A 17256-nucleotide genomic window follows, 5' to 3' on the forward strand; every position below is an offset into this window, starting at 1 on the left:
TAGAGCAGGGGGCATACTGAGAACTCCCTGCAGTGAGCTCTGGAGGAGCAGCAAGGGAGAGAGGCAGGAAAGGGCCTCTCCTAGAGAGGGCCAGGGTGGACCACAAACTTCCACAGGTCCTCAGGCCCAGGGTGGTTGGGAAGTGAGCCAAGCCAGGGACCGAGGAGTGAATGAGTCTTCCTGGCAAGAAAATAAAACCAGGGTCAGAAAGCCCTCGGTTCTGCTCCCAGCTTAATCACTGTGAGACCGTGAGCAAGTCCTTTCTCTAAGCCACCTACATAATGGGGGGTCTGTCAAATCCCATACAACTCTGATTATGTTCTGCTGCCTTTTCTGCACCCCCTCATCTCAGAGGGGATATTTTGAGAAGAGTCTAACCCAAATTTTGAAAGGAATCTAACTCAAAATCTAGTTACATGCCACCCTTCCAAGTCCTTGGATTTTCTTCACTTGCCAAAAGTGTGCGGGGCTCTTACCTGTGGCACAGAGGGCCAAAAAGGTCTGGGCATGTTTTTTGACCAGGGCTTGTCGGTCCTGGGGCAGAGAGAGCCGGTGCAGAATCAGAGCCAGGAAATCATGGGCAATCACAGCTGCCAGGTCCCACTTGAGCTTCCCCAGGACCAGCACCTCCCAGTCCTAGAGGTTGGGAAAGAGGGTGGCGTCAGTGGCTGAGGAGGGAAGGGAAGGGAGTAAAGCAGAAGTCTCACGGAAGGAAACCCACCAGACTTGAAGGTCAAGCCCCCAGTTCTGCTTCTGGATTTAAAGACTGGTGCTGTGACATGAGGAGTCCAGAGCACAGAAAAACTGGGGGTGTCTGCTTTGGGCATCTACTGCTTATTTACAAAGTATCAGAACTACACATTTGATATAAACTGTCCTTTTCAATCCCGTTTGGTTATCTTCCGGGGGCCAACAATCCAGGTCTTCTCCTGACTTCACACAGAGCTCTGGGCACTTCTCCAGCCAGAGTTGAAAATAAAAACCACCAGCAGCATCATCACCTTGAGCCTCCTCTGGGGTGAAGCAGAAAGACTCTTCGTAATCCCAAGGATTTGTGAAAGGGGAGACCATAGCCTCTCCAGTTCTGCATCCCTGCCAAGGCCACACCCCTTGAAGAAACCGGAATGAACATGAGGCCCCACCTCCTGTGACACAGCCACTGAACCAAGCCTGAGGTTCCTCAAAGGGGGAGGTTGCCCAACCCAACCCACATCCCGTTGGTGGGACACTGGGGGTGGGCCTGAGATGTAGCACCCCACTCCACCCCCTTTACCTGGAACCATAGTGGCTAGTGTCATTTAAGTCTCAGGAAGCAAAGTGGATGCCAAGCCAGACAGGATGGGTCCAGATGATCCCTGAGGGACCAAACTCTATCTCCAATGGCTCATGGCCCACACCTACATAGCACTGCTAGGTCCTGGAGGGAGGCTAGGAGCCCCACCCCAATCCACGCATCTGGGGTTCCTAGTCCTGGCCCCTTTTCTGAGTTAACACATATGAGGATTTCTTCATTGTTTTATCTCAGGAAGGAACTCATGGGTTTGGCCCCTTACTGAGGCAGAATGGCAACCCCGCCCCGCTTCTTCCAGGTCCCTAGTCACAGCTGTCCCTCTCTTGGCCCCCACCTAGGTGTCATCTTCCCAAATCAGCCCCAAGCCCCTCACAGGGCCCTACAGAAAAGAGCCTGGCCTGGAGCCAAAAGAAGTTGGACAGAGAAGCCAGCATTCTAGTCATGCTTGTCCCAGTGCCTCAACTTGTAAGAAGTGAACAGAAAGCACCTTGCCTCCAAAGAAACATCTGGAAGGCAACCTGGAGTGGAGGCATGGGGTCCCATGTGAGGAAAGGTAGCCACCCAACCCTGTGTCCAGGCAACTCCTGAAAATCTTAGCCCTCACCTGGTGGAGGACATACCCCTGGGAGCGATTAGCGGCAGTGGCTGGCGGCTTCCACATCTGTAGGCTTTAAGGCCACCGGGGCTAGCCTAGAGGACCCGGAGGCTCCTCATGTGCCTCAGTGCAATGCTTCCCTCCTCTGGGCCTCAACCTCCTCTGCTAAACAAGGATTTGGACTGACTAGAGTTCTCTGCAGTCCCTTCCAACTCTGACCTTCCAGGAAGGCATCTGCACACTCCACCCCCCAGCTCACGCAGAGGGAGTGGAGGAAGAGTCCTTGTGGCCTGTTCTAAAAAAACTCCCCTCGCACAAAGGCACACACACCATGCCAGTCTTTTCACAAAAAGGAAGTCCCCTTCTACCTTCCAGCCCAAACCCTCCAAAAACATCTTGCTCACTGGCCCTGGAAACCGGCTCCACCTTCAGACTTGCCAAAAACTACCAGATTCATCACAAAGAGCTGTGGGGCCTCCCGGAGTTCCCAACTCTGGCCTCCTACTCCCATCTCTGAGAGCTACTTGGCAGGAAGAGGAATCCTGTTCCTCGACAAGCAGCAGTCGGGGGCCCCAGTACCCTGGCTTCCCGGCCAGCCAATCACAGCAAACTGCATGCTGCCCTCCTCCCCAGGAGATGGGGCCCAGAGACTCCTCTCAGGGTCAGGAGAAGACTTGGCTGGCCACAGAGCAAGGTGGAGGAAGGTGCCAGCTCACCCATCCTCTCCCCCAGGCCCCTCAGGCCCCCCAGGAGGTGATCTGCCTGCCCTAAATAACCTCTCCCAGACCCAAGCAGCTCCCCCACCCTCCTCTCCAGGCTCAATGGGGAAAGAGAGCCTTGACTCTCTTGCCTGCCCCGGGAAGAGCCCAGCCCAGGTTCCCAGCAAGAGGCCTGGGGAGCCACTTCCCAAACCACAGGAGTGACAGCAGCTCCCCACAGGGTTATGAAAGACCTCAGGGCAGAGTGGCTGGGCCAGGGGAGGGGGCGGCATTATCACATCGGAAGCAGCTGCAGCCTGGCTCCCTGTCGCTCCCTCAGCTCTGGCCTTTGGCTAAGGGGGAAAGGGAGAGGGGACTCCAGCAGGCCTGAAGCAGCTGCTCAAGTTCCTCAGAACGAGGACATGGAAGGAGCTCTGTCTTCTGGGATACAAAAGGAAAGAAACAAGGTGGGATGACAACTCCTCAGCCCTTCCTGAGAGCAAACGGCCTGACTTTAAGCCTGACTTTAATCGGCTCTGGCTCTGGGAGGCTTTTCAATCACAAAGTCCACACTGCGGCAAAGAGTCAACCAAGGCAGCCCCCACCCCCACATGAAACACATTCCACTCCCCCACTCCAGTGGGGGTGTGCAGGCATGTCTTTTTGCTGCCAATAAATAACTCATGGTGGCTGTGTAAACCCAGAGGCAAAGTACTAGTGAGTATAGACATGCAGTTTGACTTGTTGCTATCTGGGGGAAAGACCAGGAAGGAATGGCACCCCCTGGAGGTCAGAAGGGGATTCGATTGGTGCTGGCAGCTCCAGCTCAGGCTGGGGAGCTACCCTGACTGTCCCACCCTGACAGTGCCCCACCTTTGGTCCAAAAAAAATAAGCTTCTGCTACCCTCCCCAGGGCAGAAAAGCTTTTGAGGTCTTGGTTTTCCTTTTCCTGGTAAGTGAGGCGGTACTGAGTCGGGGTGGGGAGAGTCATGCACGCACCCGCAGCTGGCGGGGAGAGACAGAGTGGTCGGTGTAGATGCACAGTTTTTCGATGGTCAGGGGCGTAGTCTCGCGCAGCTTGGAGGCCAGCAGCATGCAGACCGCACCCAGGAGCTGCAACTGCGCCTTTCGGGTGGGGACGCAGGACAAGTAGCGATCCAGGTAGTTCATGGCCAGGGGGAAGACTTCCTCCTCGCAGCGCTGCTCCTCACAGACCTGGGGGAGGGCGCACAGTCACTTCTGGGGCGAGGGCATGGGAAACGCTGCCGCACTAAAAGGGGAGAGGGGTGGCGCTGAAAGGGAAGTGGAATGGGGAGCAAAAAAAATGGGAGGGGGGATAAGTGTGCCTTCAGTGACAAGGACTAAGAGACGGAGGAGGATGCGCCTTTCCCCCAAGGTGACGCCCCCCCCCCACTTCCTCTGAGTTGCCGGCCTCCTTTCCCCCTCCCCCGGGGGGTGGGGGGATACGCCAGATACGCCAGAGGCTCCCTTCCTTAAGGATTCCAAACTGGGACGGCCCTCCCCCGTGGCGAGAAGGGGGCCGGGGAAACGGAAAAGTCAGCCCCGGTAGCCAGCGGACTGGGACCTTACCCCCATTACAACCACCCACGGCACACACCCAAAGGGAAGGGAGGAGACTCCCGCCGCCGCCTCCCGCACTTTTCATTTCCCCGACTGCCGGAACCGCGCGCGCGCCACCCCCACCGCGCTCCCCGCCCGAGCCCCGCGACCGACGCAGGCACCGGCTCTGGGCGGGGGCGGCCGAGCCCAGGCTCCTCCGGGCGCGCGCTCCGGAGCCCGAGCGGGGGAGGGCAGGGCAGCGGGGGGAGCGCGCCCCCCGGGAGGCTCAGTGACGGTGCCGAGCGATCGGCAATCAGAGTCAGGGCTGGGGAAGGGACGCGACGGCGCGGGGGCGGCCGGCCGGCCAGGGCGCCCGGGCGAATGGCCAGGCCCCGCGGGGCTGAGCCACCAAAGCATCTTGCTGATCGCTCTTGGGACCAGGATGTCCCGACAGGGCGGCCCGGGGGATGTCCGGAGCCGGGCGGTGAGGGAGGGGAGACCCTTCCGGGCGATACCTCCAGCATCCAGTACGCCAGCATCTTCCGCATGTGCGGCTTGATCTCCCTCTGCACACACTGGAAGTAGGAGGCGCGGGGCACGTAACGCTCCTCCAGGCGGAGCAAGCTCTGCAGGACACGCTGGTCCCCGAGCAGCCGCGGGTCCGGCCCGGCCCGGGGCGCGTGCCGGGTGCCCTCGCAGCACAGCAGCTCCATGATCGGGCAGCGCGCGGGCGGGCTGGCGGGAGGCAGGCGGCGGCGGCCGGAGAGCGCGGGGCGCGGGGCGCGGGGCGCGGGTCTGGCGCTGGCGCTGGCGCTGGCACTGCGCGCGGAGCCCCAGCCCGCCCGCGCCGGCGCGCGCGCCGCTTCCCTGACAGGCGCCCCGCCCCTCGCGACGATGTAGCAACCGTGGAATGCTCGGGCGGCGCGGCGCGGCGCGGGGCGGGGCCGCCGGAGCCCCGGACGGAAAGGGCTGGCGGGCCGCCCCCCCCCCCCCCCCCGGCGGCCGCATTGGTCGGCAGGGCGCGGGCCGGCCGGCTTCCGGGCGCTCCCGGGCCTCCTGACCGCCCGCCCGAGAGCCGCTCCTAGGAGGCGGGCCTCTTCCCCAGCGGCTCGGCCCTCCCCCGCTGGCTTCTCGGGCTCTAGCCGCCCGGGAAAGAACCTTCTTCCAGGGGGTTATTCATTCATCCGTCGGACCCCGCTCGGCCCTCCTAGCGCTCTGGGGGAGTGGGAATACGGCCATTCATGAGCCGGCCGCTTCCTGACGCAGCTGATCCGAGCGCTCGGCGTGGAACCGCTTCCCCGACGATCCCGAAAACCCCACGGGCCGGGTAGTCCCCTCACTTGGCGGATGGCGAGGCTGGAGCCCAGCAGCTGGAGCCCAGCTGAGCGTGGCAATCACACATGGCCTGTGGCCCCGCGAGCACCGGGAAGCTGAACCTGGCCCCAGAACCCTCACCGCCTTCCACCCCCACACCCGCGACCCGGCGACACTGGCACTGCGGGGGCTGCCCCATCCCAGACACTTAGCACCTCTGTAGGATCCCTGGTGACCCCTGTGCCCGTGGGGCGAGGCTTGGTCTAAATCTGCCTATTGCAGTAAGACAGCAGGGGGGAAGCCATGGATTCAAGGCCTCCTCACCTTGTCATTAGTTTGGCTGTGTGGCCTCGGACAAGCCCTGAAGTTGGCCTTAGTTTCTGTTGGAGGAAAACACGGGCGGAGAAAATAGATCCTCTGTGAAGGAGTTCCTTGCTCAGACTCTCAAATCCTCCCGTTGCCATTTCTTCTACTTCCCACACTTTGGGTTGTTTCGCTGTTTTCCCCCAAAGCTGGATTCTATGTGGCCAAGAGGCAGACCACAGGAATCCCCCGTTAGGCCCCGAATGGGAGAAGGCCTGAGGGATCCCTCTGCCTCTCCTGGGGTCCTCCCCAGGAAGGAGCCGCTGAAAGCAGTGAGTTGTTAGAGAAAGGACAGTTACAGAAGAAGCAAGTTTTATGCTAAGCATGTTCTTGATGAATTGTTCTTTTTTTTTTTTTTTTTACGTTTTTTTATTTCTTTTTAAATAATCTCTACCGCCCCGGGTGTGGACCTCAAACTCACGACCCCAAGCTCTAGAGTCACAAGCTCTTCTGACAGAGCCAGCCTCAGCACCCCTGTTCTTTCTTATATAATACATTTTACTGTCATCTTCATACCATAGGAATATTCATTGTAGAAAACCTAAGACAATACGTATAAGCCACAAAAAAGGAAATAACTATCCACAATTTTACCACCCAGAAACAACCCTTTAAAATGTCAATGTTTATCTTTCTAAAGTTGTTCTATGAATAAACACTAATTTTTAGGAATAAGATAGCAATCTGTTTTGTAAGCTTTCTTTTTCCCACTAAAAAAAAAATGCTGTTAATACTTTTTCCATGTCATGAAATATTCTACATTTTTAATGGCTACATAGTATATGCCTTTGGTGAATTTATCATAATATATTTTGCCAAAGATGTATTGTTGGAAATTTAAGTTCTTTCTAGTTCTTCCCTGCTAGAAATAATACTGTAAAATATTTTTGTCATAATATCTTTGTGCACGCTCAGGATTATTTCTAGAAGTGAATTAATTTCTAGAAGTGGAATTTCTCAATGTAAGGTTATGAAACATTCTAAGGCTTTTGATACAGTTCTTATTACCAAATTTCCCCTATAAGAAGCTGAACCATCTAATGAGCAAACATTAGACAACTTGAAAAAACAAACAAAACACACTACCAACTAGAGGCATGAAAATGTTATACCGTAATTATATATACTTTTAATTCAAGGGCACTTGTATCAACATGTATGTGTGCCATGTGCCTTGTCTGATCTTGTAAGTCCTTTATTGCTGTCTTCAAAAATACAAACATGCAGTTTCTTTAGCTAACCATTGCAATGCACTCTTTCGTTAAAGAGAACACTAAATTTATAATTATGAAGATCAGGTATGAACTTACGGGGAGGCAAAGATGCTGAAGGCTTTTAGGGTGCAAGAGGACTAAAAAAAATTGTAGATTTTGAAGTACAGAACCAGAAATTAGATCTGTCCTGAAGGAAGGTGTCTCATTACTTTCAGAATTGTTGAATAGGGGACGCCTGGGTGGCTCAGCCCTTGAGCATCTGCCTTTGGCTCAGGACGGGATTGAGTCCCACATGGGGCTCCTGCATGGAGCCTGCTTCTCCTCCCTCTGCCTACGTCTCTGCTTCTCTTATGTCTCTCATGAATTAATAAATAAAATCTTAAAAAAAAAAAAGACTTATTGGGTAGGACTGTGGAGATAACAAAACTCTATCTTTGATGAGAAAGTAAATCACCATTATTTCTTATCTTAAAATCTGCTCCAGTCTTATTGAGGTATAATGTAATGTTACTTTAATGTAGACAACACGACTATTTGATATATGTAGATGTGGCATAATGACTACCACAATAAGTTTACATCACCTCACAGAGTAACAATTTCTCCTCTTCTGATGAGAACTTTTAAGATCTGCTCTCTTAGCAACCTACAAATATACAATCCAGTAGTTAATTGTAGTCACCATGTTATGCATTATATCTTCAGGATTTATCTACCTTTTAGCTAAATATTTGTACCTTTGACCACCTTCACCATTTCCTACCCTCTGCACCTTCACACCCCCTGCCTCTGACCACCAACAATCTGTTTTCTGTACCTGACTTTGGTTTTTTTAGATTCTACATGTAAGTGAGATTATATAGTACTTGTCTATCCCAGTCTGACTTATTTCACTTAACATAATGCTCTCAGGAAAAAAACAAAAAACAAAAAAAAAAACATAATGCTCTCAGGGTCTCTCAATGTTGTCATAAATGGCAAAAAATTTTTTTCTTTTTTAATGGCTGAGTAATCTTTATATATATATATATATATATATATATATGCATGCCACATTTTCTTTATAGAGAAAAAACTGGACAGATGAAAAGTGGAATATTAGTAATAATATTCTGACATATTATTAGACATCTACATATCTTATATAAATAAAAATGAATTATCTATTCATGTGCTTTGACCATTCTTTTTTTATTTTATTTATCTGAGAAAGAGAGAGAGAGCACAAGTGGAGAGGAGAGGGAAAATAAGGCTACCTGTGAGCAGGGAGTCGAATGCAGGGCTCAAGCCCAGAACCCTGGGATCACAACCTAAACTGAAGGTAGATGCTTCATGACTGAACCACCCAAAAGTCCCTGCCTGTTCTTTTAAAGGAATATTTTTCTTATTTATAAGTGCTCATTACATTTGAAGGATATTAACCCCTATTCATACTTTTTCTTTGTTATATATTTAAAAAAAATTTAGTTCATTGTTTGCCTTTCATTTTTGGTTCATGGAAGATTTTTTTTTTAAGATTTTATTTATTTATTCACAAGAGACACAGAGAGAGGCAGAGACACAGAGGGAGAAGCAGGCTCATCGCAGGCAGCCCAATGTGGGACTCAATCCTGCAACCGGGATCATGCCCTGAGCCAAAGGCAGATGCTCAGCCGCTGAGGCACCCAGATGTCCCGGAAGATTTTTTTTTTTTTAACAAACAAACGGTTTTTTATTTTACATAGCCTTACCTACTGAAATTTTCTATAATGACTTCTGCCCTTGAATCATGCTTGCCCACCTTAAAATTACATAAGCATTACTAGAAAATGTAGGGAATATTTACAGATGAAGTTTTTATCACCTAGGGAACTTATTGAATATACAGTTTTCAGAGCTTTTCATTCCTCAAGTCTATCATGAGGCCCCCAAAATCTGCATTTTCAAGAGTATATAAAGTTTTTTTTAAAGATTTTATTTATTTATTCATGAGAGACACACACAGAGACAGAGAGGCAGAGACACAGGCAGAGGGAGAAGCAGGCTTCATGCAGGGAGCCCGACTTGGGACTTGATCCTAGGTCTCCAGGATCACACCCTGGGCTGAAGGCAGCGCTAAACCGCTGAGCCACCAGGGCTGCCTTTTTTTTTTTTTTTTTTTTAAGATTTTATTTATTTATTCAAGAGAACACACACAGAGAGGCAGAGACAGAGGCAGAGGGAGAAGTAGGCTCCTCACATGGAGCCTGATGCAGGACTCGATCCCCAAACCACGGAATGACACCCAAAATGGAAGGCAGACCTCAGCTGCTGATCCACCCAGGCATCCCCCCACTTTTTTTTTTTAAGATTTTATTTATTGGGATCCCTGGGTGGCGCAGCGGTTTGGCGCCTGCCTTTGGCCCGGGGCGCGGTCCTGGATATCCGGGTTCGAGTCCCACGTTGGGCTCCCGGTGCATGGAGCCTGCTTCTCCCTCTGCCTGTGTCTCTGCCTCTCTCTCTCTACACTGTGTGCCTATCCTAAATAAATAAAAGTTAAAAAAAAATTAAAAAAAAAAAAAAGATTTTATTTATTTATTTGAGAAAGAGAGAGAGAGAGCACACCGTCACAAGCAAGGGAAGGGACGGGGGGGGGGGGGGGGGGGGGGGGGGGGGGGGGGGGGGGGGGGGAGGGAGAAGTAGGCTCTCCACCCAATAGGGAGCCTGACTTCGGGCTCCATCCCAGAACTCTGGGATCATGACCTGAGCCAAAGGCAGATGCCTACCCTACGGAGCCACCCAGGCACCCCAAACCATACCCTTTTTAATGCTATACTGCTTCTTCTTAAGTAGGGTCTGTGTCCTATACACCTGTGTCTCCTCTGCAAGACCTACCACTGTGCTGTGACCACCAGCAATATCAGTCCTTCATGGAGGGCTCACTGCATCCCAGGCACTGAATGTGCTTGATAGGTATTAAACCATCTCATTGGCTCAGTGGTTGAGCGTCTGCCTTTGGCTCAGGGAGTGATCCCAGGGTCGTGGGATGGAGTCCCACATCGGGCTCCCCGCAGGGAGCCTGCCTCTCCCTCTGCATGTGTCTCTGCCTCTCTCTCTGTCTCTCATGAATAAATAAATAAAATCTTAAAAAAAATAAAAAAAATAAACCATCTCATTTTCACAACAACTTAATGAGAAGTATACTATTATTTTACATAATATATTCCATTTTACATAAAAGGAAACTAATACTCAGAGTAGCTAAATAATTTGCCCAAGGTCACACAGGAAGTCAGTGGTACCAGCAGGATTCAGTCCGGTAATCTGACTGCAGAGTTCCTGCTCTTAACTAATTCATTCTTCTGCCTCTTAATCCTTGTTCCATGAGTGTCTGTTGATTTATTAGTTGTTGATTTATTGAGGAAGAGGCACACAGAAAGTTCCCAGTCCTGGAAGGTAGGGTGGGAACCTGTACCCTGAGAAAGGGAATTCCTGGTGAACAGGGCGTTTTGAGGGATACCTTTGCCTCACCCCTGGCTGGGACTGCCATGCTCAGGGCTGAGTCATCCTGAACCTCCAGGGCCAAGAAACCAGTCAGCTACCTGCCAGGCTGTCTGTCCTGTAAGGAGGCAGGTGAGCTCAGTGCAGGGCCAGGTCAGAGCTGACTCTAGAATGTTGACTGATCCAGCCTGGGCACTTCCCCAGTCAGCTCTACCTCAAAGGAATAGGGGGCTCACCTTGTTTTGTCTAAGAACAAAAACACACACCAAATAAATAAATAAATAAATAAATAAACAAACAAACAAACAAAACAAAACAGAGCGCTGACCCAGGCCAATATGGGAGGAGTTTCTGCCCAGGTGCACTCAATTAGAAAAAGTTGCTCAAGGAAACGGCAAGTTAGAGGAGGGGCAGGAATGGAATGCCACAGGCCAGATGAAAATCCCCAAGAAGGAAGCATTACAATGCCTTCTTCCTCTTCTGTCTTTTCCCACTCCTCCTCCTCTTCGACACTGACACTGACACGTCCCCACCTGGGAACTGAGGGGGTGAGCAAAGTGATGGGGGAGACCGAGCTCCATTCCCTTCCCTACCTTCCCCTGCTTCCTCCCACTCCATTCCCACCCTACCTGTCTCCCTGTCTCCATTCTTTTTTCTTTTTCTTTAAGATTTTATTATTTATTCATGAGAGAAGCAGAGAGAGAGAGAGAGAGAGAGAGAGAGGCAGAGACACAGGCAGAGGGAGAAGCAGGCTCCCTGCAGGGAGCCTGATATGGGATTCGATCCTGGGACTCCATCCTAGGACTCCAGGATCACGCCCTGGGCTGAAGGCAGGTGCCCAACCGCTGAGCCACCAGGACTGCCCTCCCTGTCTCCATTCTGTGGCTCTATTTGTACCTTCAAACCCATTGAGAGGACAGGTAGAGGCAAGGCAGGTTTGAGGCGGGGAAAAGCTCTGGAGTCTGGCTGCTGGAGTGTAAAGCCTGGCTGCAGGTTTTATGACTCTGAGGGAGTTACTGTAACCTCTTTCCTCATTTGTCCAATGAGGCTACTACTTAGCCTATGTTGGGGTTCTGAGGATAAAACAGGCAGAAAACATCTCACCCTGGCCTAGCACAGGGCAAGCCCTCAATGGTGGAAGTTTCTGGGGGAACCTGGGTGGCTCAGTCAGTTAAGCATCTGCCTTTGGCTCAGGTCAGGATCCCAGGGTCTTGGGATGGAGCCCAGCAGCCCAGCATCAGGCTCCCTGCTCAGCAGGGAATCTGCTTCTCCCTCTCTTTGTGCCCCTTCCCCTGCTAATGGGCACTCTCTCTCTCTCTCCTCTCTCAAATAAAGAAAATCTTTTTTAAGAAGTTGGTAGTTTCTGTTGTCATCGTTATTATTGCCTCTCTCAAGGTGTACCCTTTCTTTTGTGAACATGCACCCCTCAGAGAAAAGCAAAAGTCTGAGCAGCGGAAGCCCCCCTCCTGGGGAGGCAGCTCTAGCAAACTTCTGTGATCCAGCCCATGATGTGAAGCGTGTGGTCAGGGGTGGGTGGTGAACAATGCAGGGCCTGGGGCCACAGGGCTCCACACTCCCCATCCCTGGCTGTGTGACTGTGGGCAAGTTATACCACCTGTCTGTGCCTCAGTTTCCTTTTCTGAAAATGAGGGTAATAATAGTACCTCCCCTGCAGAGTGGTTGTGAGGCTAAAATGGGCTCTTTTGTGTAAAATACACAGAACAGTGCCTCACATACAGTACGCCATTAAAAAAAAAGTTGTGACTGCAGGAGTTAAAGACACAAACTTCTTCAGGTGTATGGAGTATTTATGATAACAAATATAATCCAATGGCTATGGAGGCACCTGTAAAATAAAGCACACAGGGGATTCCTCTAGAGTGGTGGTGAAGGTTTGGCAAATTCTTTGCCTCAGAGAGGGTAATGAAGACAGTGATCCACTCAATGAAACAATCCACTACACTACATGTGGTCTGAGAGATGGGGGAGGGAAAAAAGTTAAAATAAACATGGTCTGATACACCATTATTGGATTTCCTCATTTTCTGAGAACTGAAGGGAACCTATCTGTGAATCTCGTTTTCCCCCAACTTTTTTTTTTTTTTTTAAGATTTTATTTATTTATTCATGAGAGACTCAGAGAGAGGCAGAGACAAAGACAGAGGCAGGCTCCCTGTGAGGAGCCCGATGCAGAACTCCATCCCAGGACCCTGGGACCACAACCTGAGCCAAAGGCAGACGCTCAAGCACTGAGCCACCTAGGCATCCCTTCCCCCAACTTTCTAGTTGGAAATATTTCAAACCTACTGAAAAAACTGCAAGAATAGTAATGCCCTTCACCTAAATCCATGTGTGTTTTGTTGAACCATGTGAGACCTAATTACAAACATCATGACTCCTTACCCCTAAATATTTCAGCCTGTGTCTCCTAAGAATCCAACAGTCTCCCACATAACCACAAAACAATGACCACAATCGGAAAATTTACACTAACACAATACCATAAATAATCTATATACAAAGTTCCCCAGTTATTCCACCAGGATGTTTTTGTAGGTTTTTTTCCTTCTCAACCCAAGATCCCATCAAGGATCATGCATGCGTTGTTACTCTAACTCTTAACTCTTTTATTCTAGAGCAGTCCCTGACCCTTCTTTTAAAAGTCTTTGATAGGGCAGCCCTGGTGGCTCAGTGGTTTAGTGCCACCTGCAGCCGAGGGCGCCCTGGATCGAGTCCCACGTTGGGCTCTCTGCATGGAGCCTGCTTCTCCCTTTGCCTGTGTCTCTGCCTCTCTCTCTCTCTCTGCATCTCTATGAATAAATAAATAAAATATTTAAAAATAAATAAAGTCTTCGATAACACTGGTGTTTTTGAAAGTCAATTGCTTTACAGGGGGTGCTCCAATTTAGATTTGTCTGATTGTTTTCTCCTGATTATGTAAAGATTAAATATTTTTGGTAGAGATATTACACAGGTAGTGTTGTGTCTAAATGTACGTTTTAGGGGATCCCTGGGTGGCTCAGCGGTTTGGTACCTGCCTTCAGCTCAGGACATGATCCTGGAATCACAGTATCGAGTCCCACATCAGGCTCCCTGCATGGAGCCTGCTTCTCCCTCTGCCTGTGTCTCTGCCTGTGTCTCTGCCTCTCTCTCTCTCTCTCTCTCTCTGTGTCTCATAAATAAATAATAAAATAAAATACATGTACGTTTTAGGGGCACCTGGGTGGCTCAATCAGTTAAGCGTACAAGTCTTGAGTTCAAATCCTGTGTTGGACTCCATGTTGGGTATGGAGCGCACTTTAAGTAAGTAAATAAGTGTATATTTTTTAAAGATTTTATTTATTCATGAGAGACACAGAGAGAGACAGAGACACCGGCAGAGGAAGAGGCAGGCTCCACACACGGAGCCTAATGTGGGACTCGATCCCGGCACCCCGGGATCGCATCCTGGGATCGCATCCTGGGATCGCACCCCAGGATCACACCTCCAGCCAAAGGCAAACACTCAACTGCTGAGCCACCCAGGCATCCCAATAAGTGTATATTTTATAGAGGAAAAATCAAGCATTAAACCAAACTGAACATAATTTTATCATTTCTTCAAGGATTCGGGAGACATCTCAGGGTATACAGTTTCAGGCCACACTTTTGAGCATCTGTTGTATAATATCTCAAATCAGTAATCTTCAGAAGTATTTCTCCATTCCTCAGTAAAAACTGAGTATATCGTTTCTATATAGAATACTTAATTTATAAATGATGTCTATACCTGCTACTCTACTGTATCATGCACACTTTGGAACATATTAAGAAATTTTAAAGGGTAGGACAAAAATACAAAGAAGAGAATTTTTCACATTTTCTTCCCACTCCACAGCAAAAAGTCTTACACCTGGAGTTCACCGGTATTCACTTTACCAGCCCCTAGACAGGTCTCACTATTGATCAAGAAACTCCTTGCCAGGGCAGCCCTCGTGACGCAGTGGTTTAGTGCTGCAGGGTGTGATCCTGGAGACCCCAGATCGAGTCCCACATCGAGCTCCTTGCATGGATCCTGCTTCTCCCTCTGCCTGTGTCTCTGTCTCTCTCTGTGTGTGTCTCTCATGAATAAATAAAATCTTTAAAAAAAAAAAAAAGAAAGAAAGAAACTCCTTGCCAAGGTGCCTGGCTGGCTCAGTGGGTACAGCATATGACTCTCAATCTCAAGGCTGTGAGTTCGAGCTCCACATTGGGTATAAGAGATTGGTTAAAAATAAAATCTTAAAAAAAAAAAAAGAAAGAAAGAAAGAAAGAAAGAAAGAAAGAAAGAAAGAAAGAAAGAAAGAAAGAAAGAAAGAAAGAAAGAAAGAAAGAAAAGAAAGGGCCACCCGGGTGGCTCAGCAATTTAGCGCCACCGTCACCTCAGGGTATGATCCTAGAGACCCAGGACTGAGTCCCACGTCAGGCTCCCTGCATGGAGCCTGCTTCTCCCTCTGCCTGTGTCTCTGACCCTCTGTCTCTCTCTCTCTCTCTCTCAGTGTGTCTCTCATGAATAAATAAATAAAATCTTTAAAAAAAAAAATCTCAACCCAGGAGTGCCTGGCCAGTTCATTCAGTAGAGCGTGCAACTCTTGATTTCAGGATTTTAAGTTGGAGTCCCATGTTGGGTGTAGAGATTACTTTAAAAAAAAAAATCTTTTAAAAAAGAAATATCAACACAGCACTGCAGGCAGTACTACCAAATCAGAGAAATCAGAGCTGGCATGTGAGTTAACCTGTCCTCTGTTTCTGTTTCACGTAGGAGATTGCCTTCTTGGCTGCTCCATGTGATTGTCCAATAGGCACCTTTATTTTATTTTTTTTTATTTATGATAGTCACAGAGAGAGAGAGAGAGAGGCAGAGACATAGGCAGAGGGAGAAGCAGGCTCCATGCACCGGGAGCCCGACATGGGACTCGATCCCGGGTCTCCAGGATTGCGCCCTGGGCCAAAGGCAGGCGCTAAACCGCTGTGCCACCCGGGGTTCCCCAATAGGCACCTTTAAATTCAACTTCCCCAAAGCGGAGATCCTAATATTTTCCCTGCTCCAAACCTGCTTCTCCCACAGGCTTTCCCCCATCAGCAAATGGCAACACCATCTTTCCAAAACAAGGCCAAAGCACTTGGTGTCATTCCTGACTCCTGTCTTTCAGATCCCACATCCATCCATCAGCAGAGCAGAGATGTTCTGCTTTTATTTTTTTTTATTTTTTTTAAAGATTTATTTATTTGTGATAGACATAGAGAGAGAGAGAGGCAGAGACACAGGAGGAGGGAGAAGCAGGCTCCATGCCAGGAGCCCAACGCAGGACTCGATCCTGGGACTCAAGGATCACGCCCTGGGCCAAAGGAAGGCGCCAAACCGCTGAGCTACCCAGGGATCCCCGATGTTCTGCTTTTAAAATATTTCCAGAATCCTCCCTCTTCTCTCCTCCTCCTCTGCTACCTCCCTGGTCTAAATTCAGTTCTTCCTTGTCCTTATTGGTCTCCCACATCCACCTCATTACACGTTTCTGGTTGATTCTATGCCCCGAATGACATCTCCAATCCTCCCCTTTCCTCTATTTCCAAGGCCACCACCCTGGCATAGTCGCATCACCTGGCTCACAGTTGCTATAGCCTCCTAGTGAGTATCCCTGATCCACTCTTGCTCCCTCCAGTCATGTCTCAACACAGCAGCACTCTAGTGGCCCTTCCATTCACTCCCAGTGACCCGCCAAAGTCCTCACGATCATTACAAGACCCTGCACGATCTGCTCCCATCCCGTTTCCCACTACTCTCTCATCCACTCAGCTATTTCTAGAACAGACACTACGTGTGTCACTAACATCCTATACCCACCTGCTCCTTCATCACCCCACCCCAAAGCAGAATGGTGCCTGGTTCACAGTAGGTGTCCAAAAGAACTTTCTTGAATAAATAAACGAATGAATAAAACAATCTAGATGTAAGAAAAATGCCAGCACGAGCCACATGATGGACAGCAAGTTGTTCTTGGTAAGGAAGCTGCTGGAAAGGGCTGAGGCTGGGCACAGGGACAGCTCACGTCCCACTCAAAGCTGGGAGGTACCGCTTAGCTCCAGCCTTTTGCTGCACTGTGGTAATGAGTGCTGCTGTACAGTCCCTTTGTTTTCAAAGCACACATAATGTGGTAGGGATTGGATCTGAGGGGTGGGGAGCAGTTTGCAATCTCTCACACATAAATTGCTTGTGAAAAGAAACCTCAGGTACTAGCCTGAACCTGTTTAGTCTCTCCTTATCATAGAATTAGAGCACAGGCTATCTATGTACATATTTGCTTTTTCTCCCTCCTTCTGGCGATCTGGATTCTAAATAAGTGAAGCTTTCCTGTCTTATAACTCTTTCTGAGATAGGGCACCTGGGTGGCTCAGAGGCTTAAGTGTCTGCTTTCAGCACAAGTCATGATTCCAGGGTCCTGGGATAGAGTTCCATATTGGACTCCCTACTCAGCTGGGAGTCTGCTTTTCCTTCTCCCTGTTTCCCTCCCCTTGCTCATGTGCTCTCTCTCTCTCTCAAATAAATAAGAAAACCTTTAAAAAAGAGAAAGAATGGGCAGCCCATGTGGCTCTCTCAAATAAATAAGAAAACCTTTAAAAAAGAGAAAGAATGGGCAGCCCATGTGGCTCAGTGGTTTAGCTCAGTGGTTTAGCTTTCAGCCCAGGGAACAATCCTGGAGACCCGGGATCGAGTCCCACATCGGGCTCCCTGCATGGAGCCTGCTT

The 17256-nt window shown here is 49.6% G+C and overlaps 1 protein-coding gene across 4 annotated transcripts in view; it reads right to left on the reverse strand.

Moving 5' to 3' along the window:
• The window catches only part of CCND3 (cyclin D3), a 94608-nt gene that overhangs the window by 1943 nt on the left and 75409 nt on the right, over positions 1-17256 (reverse strand). For 2 of the 4 annotated variants that reach the window (XM_038554048.1, XM_038554049.1), the window contains 2 exons: positions 3584-3799; positions 477-636 (listed from right to left, as the gene is read on the reverse strand). In XM_038554048.1, the coding sequence (XP_038409976.1) occupies positions 477-636; positions 3584-3754 (331 nt within the window). In that variant the 5' untranslated portion in view covers positions 3755-3799. Of the gene's footprint in view, positions 1-476; positions 637-3583; positions 3800-4659; positions 4884-17256 lie in introns of those variants that run through there. The other 2 variants (XM_038554047.1, XM_038554050.1) reach the window with 2 other exon arrangements.

The sequence above is a fragment of the Canis lupus genome, chromosome 12, assembly GCF_011100685.1.
Source record: "Canis lupus familiaris isolate Mischka breed German Shepherd chromosome 12, alternate assembly UU_Cfam_GSD_1.0, whole genome shotgun sequence".
Lineage (NCBI taxonomy): Eukaryota > Metazoa > Chordata > Mammalia > Carnivora > Canidae > Canis > Canis lupus.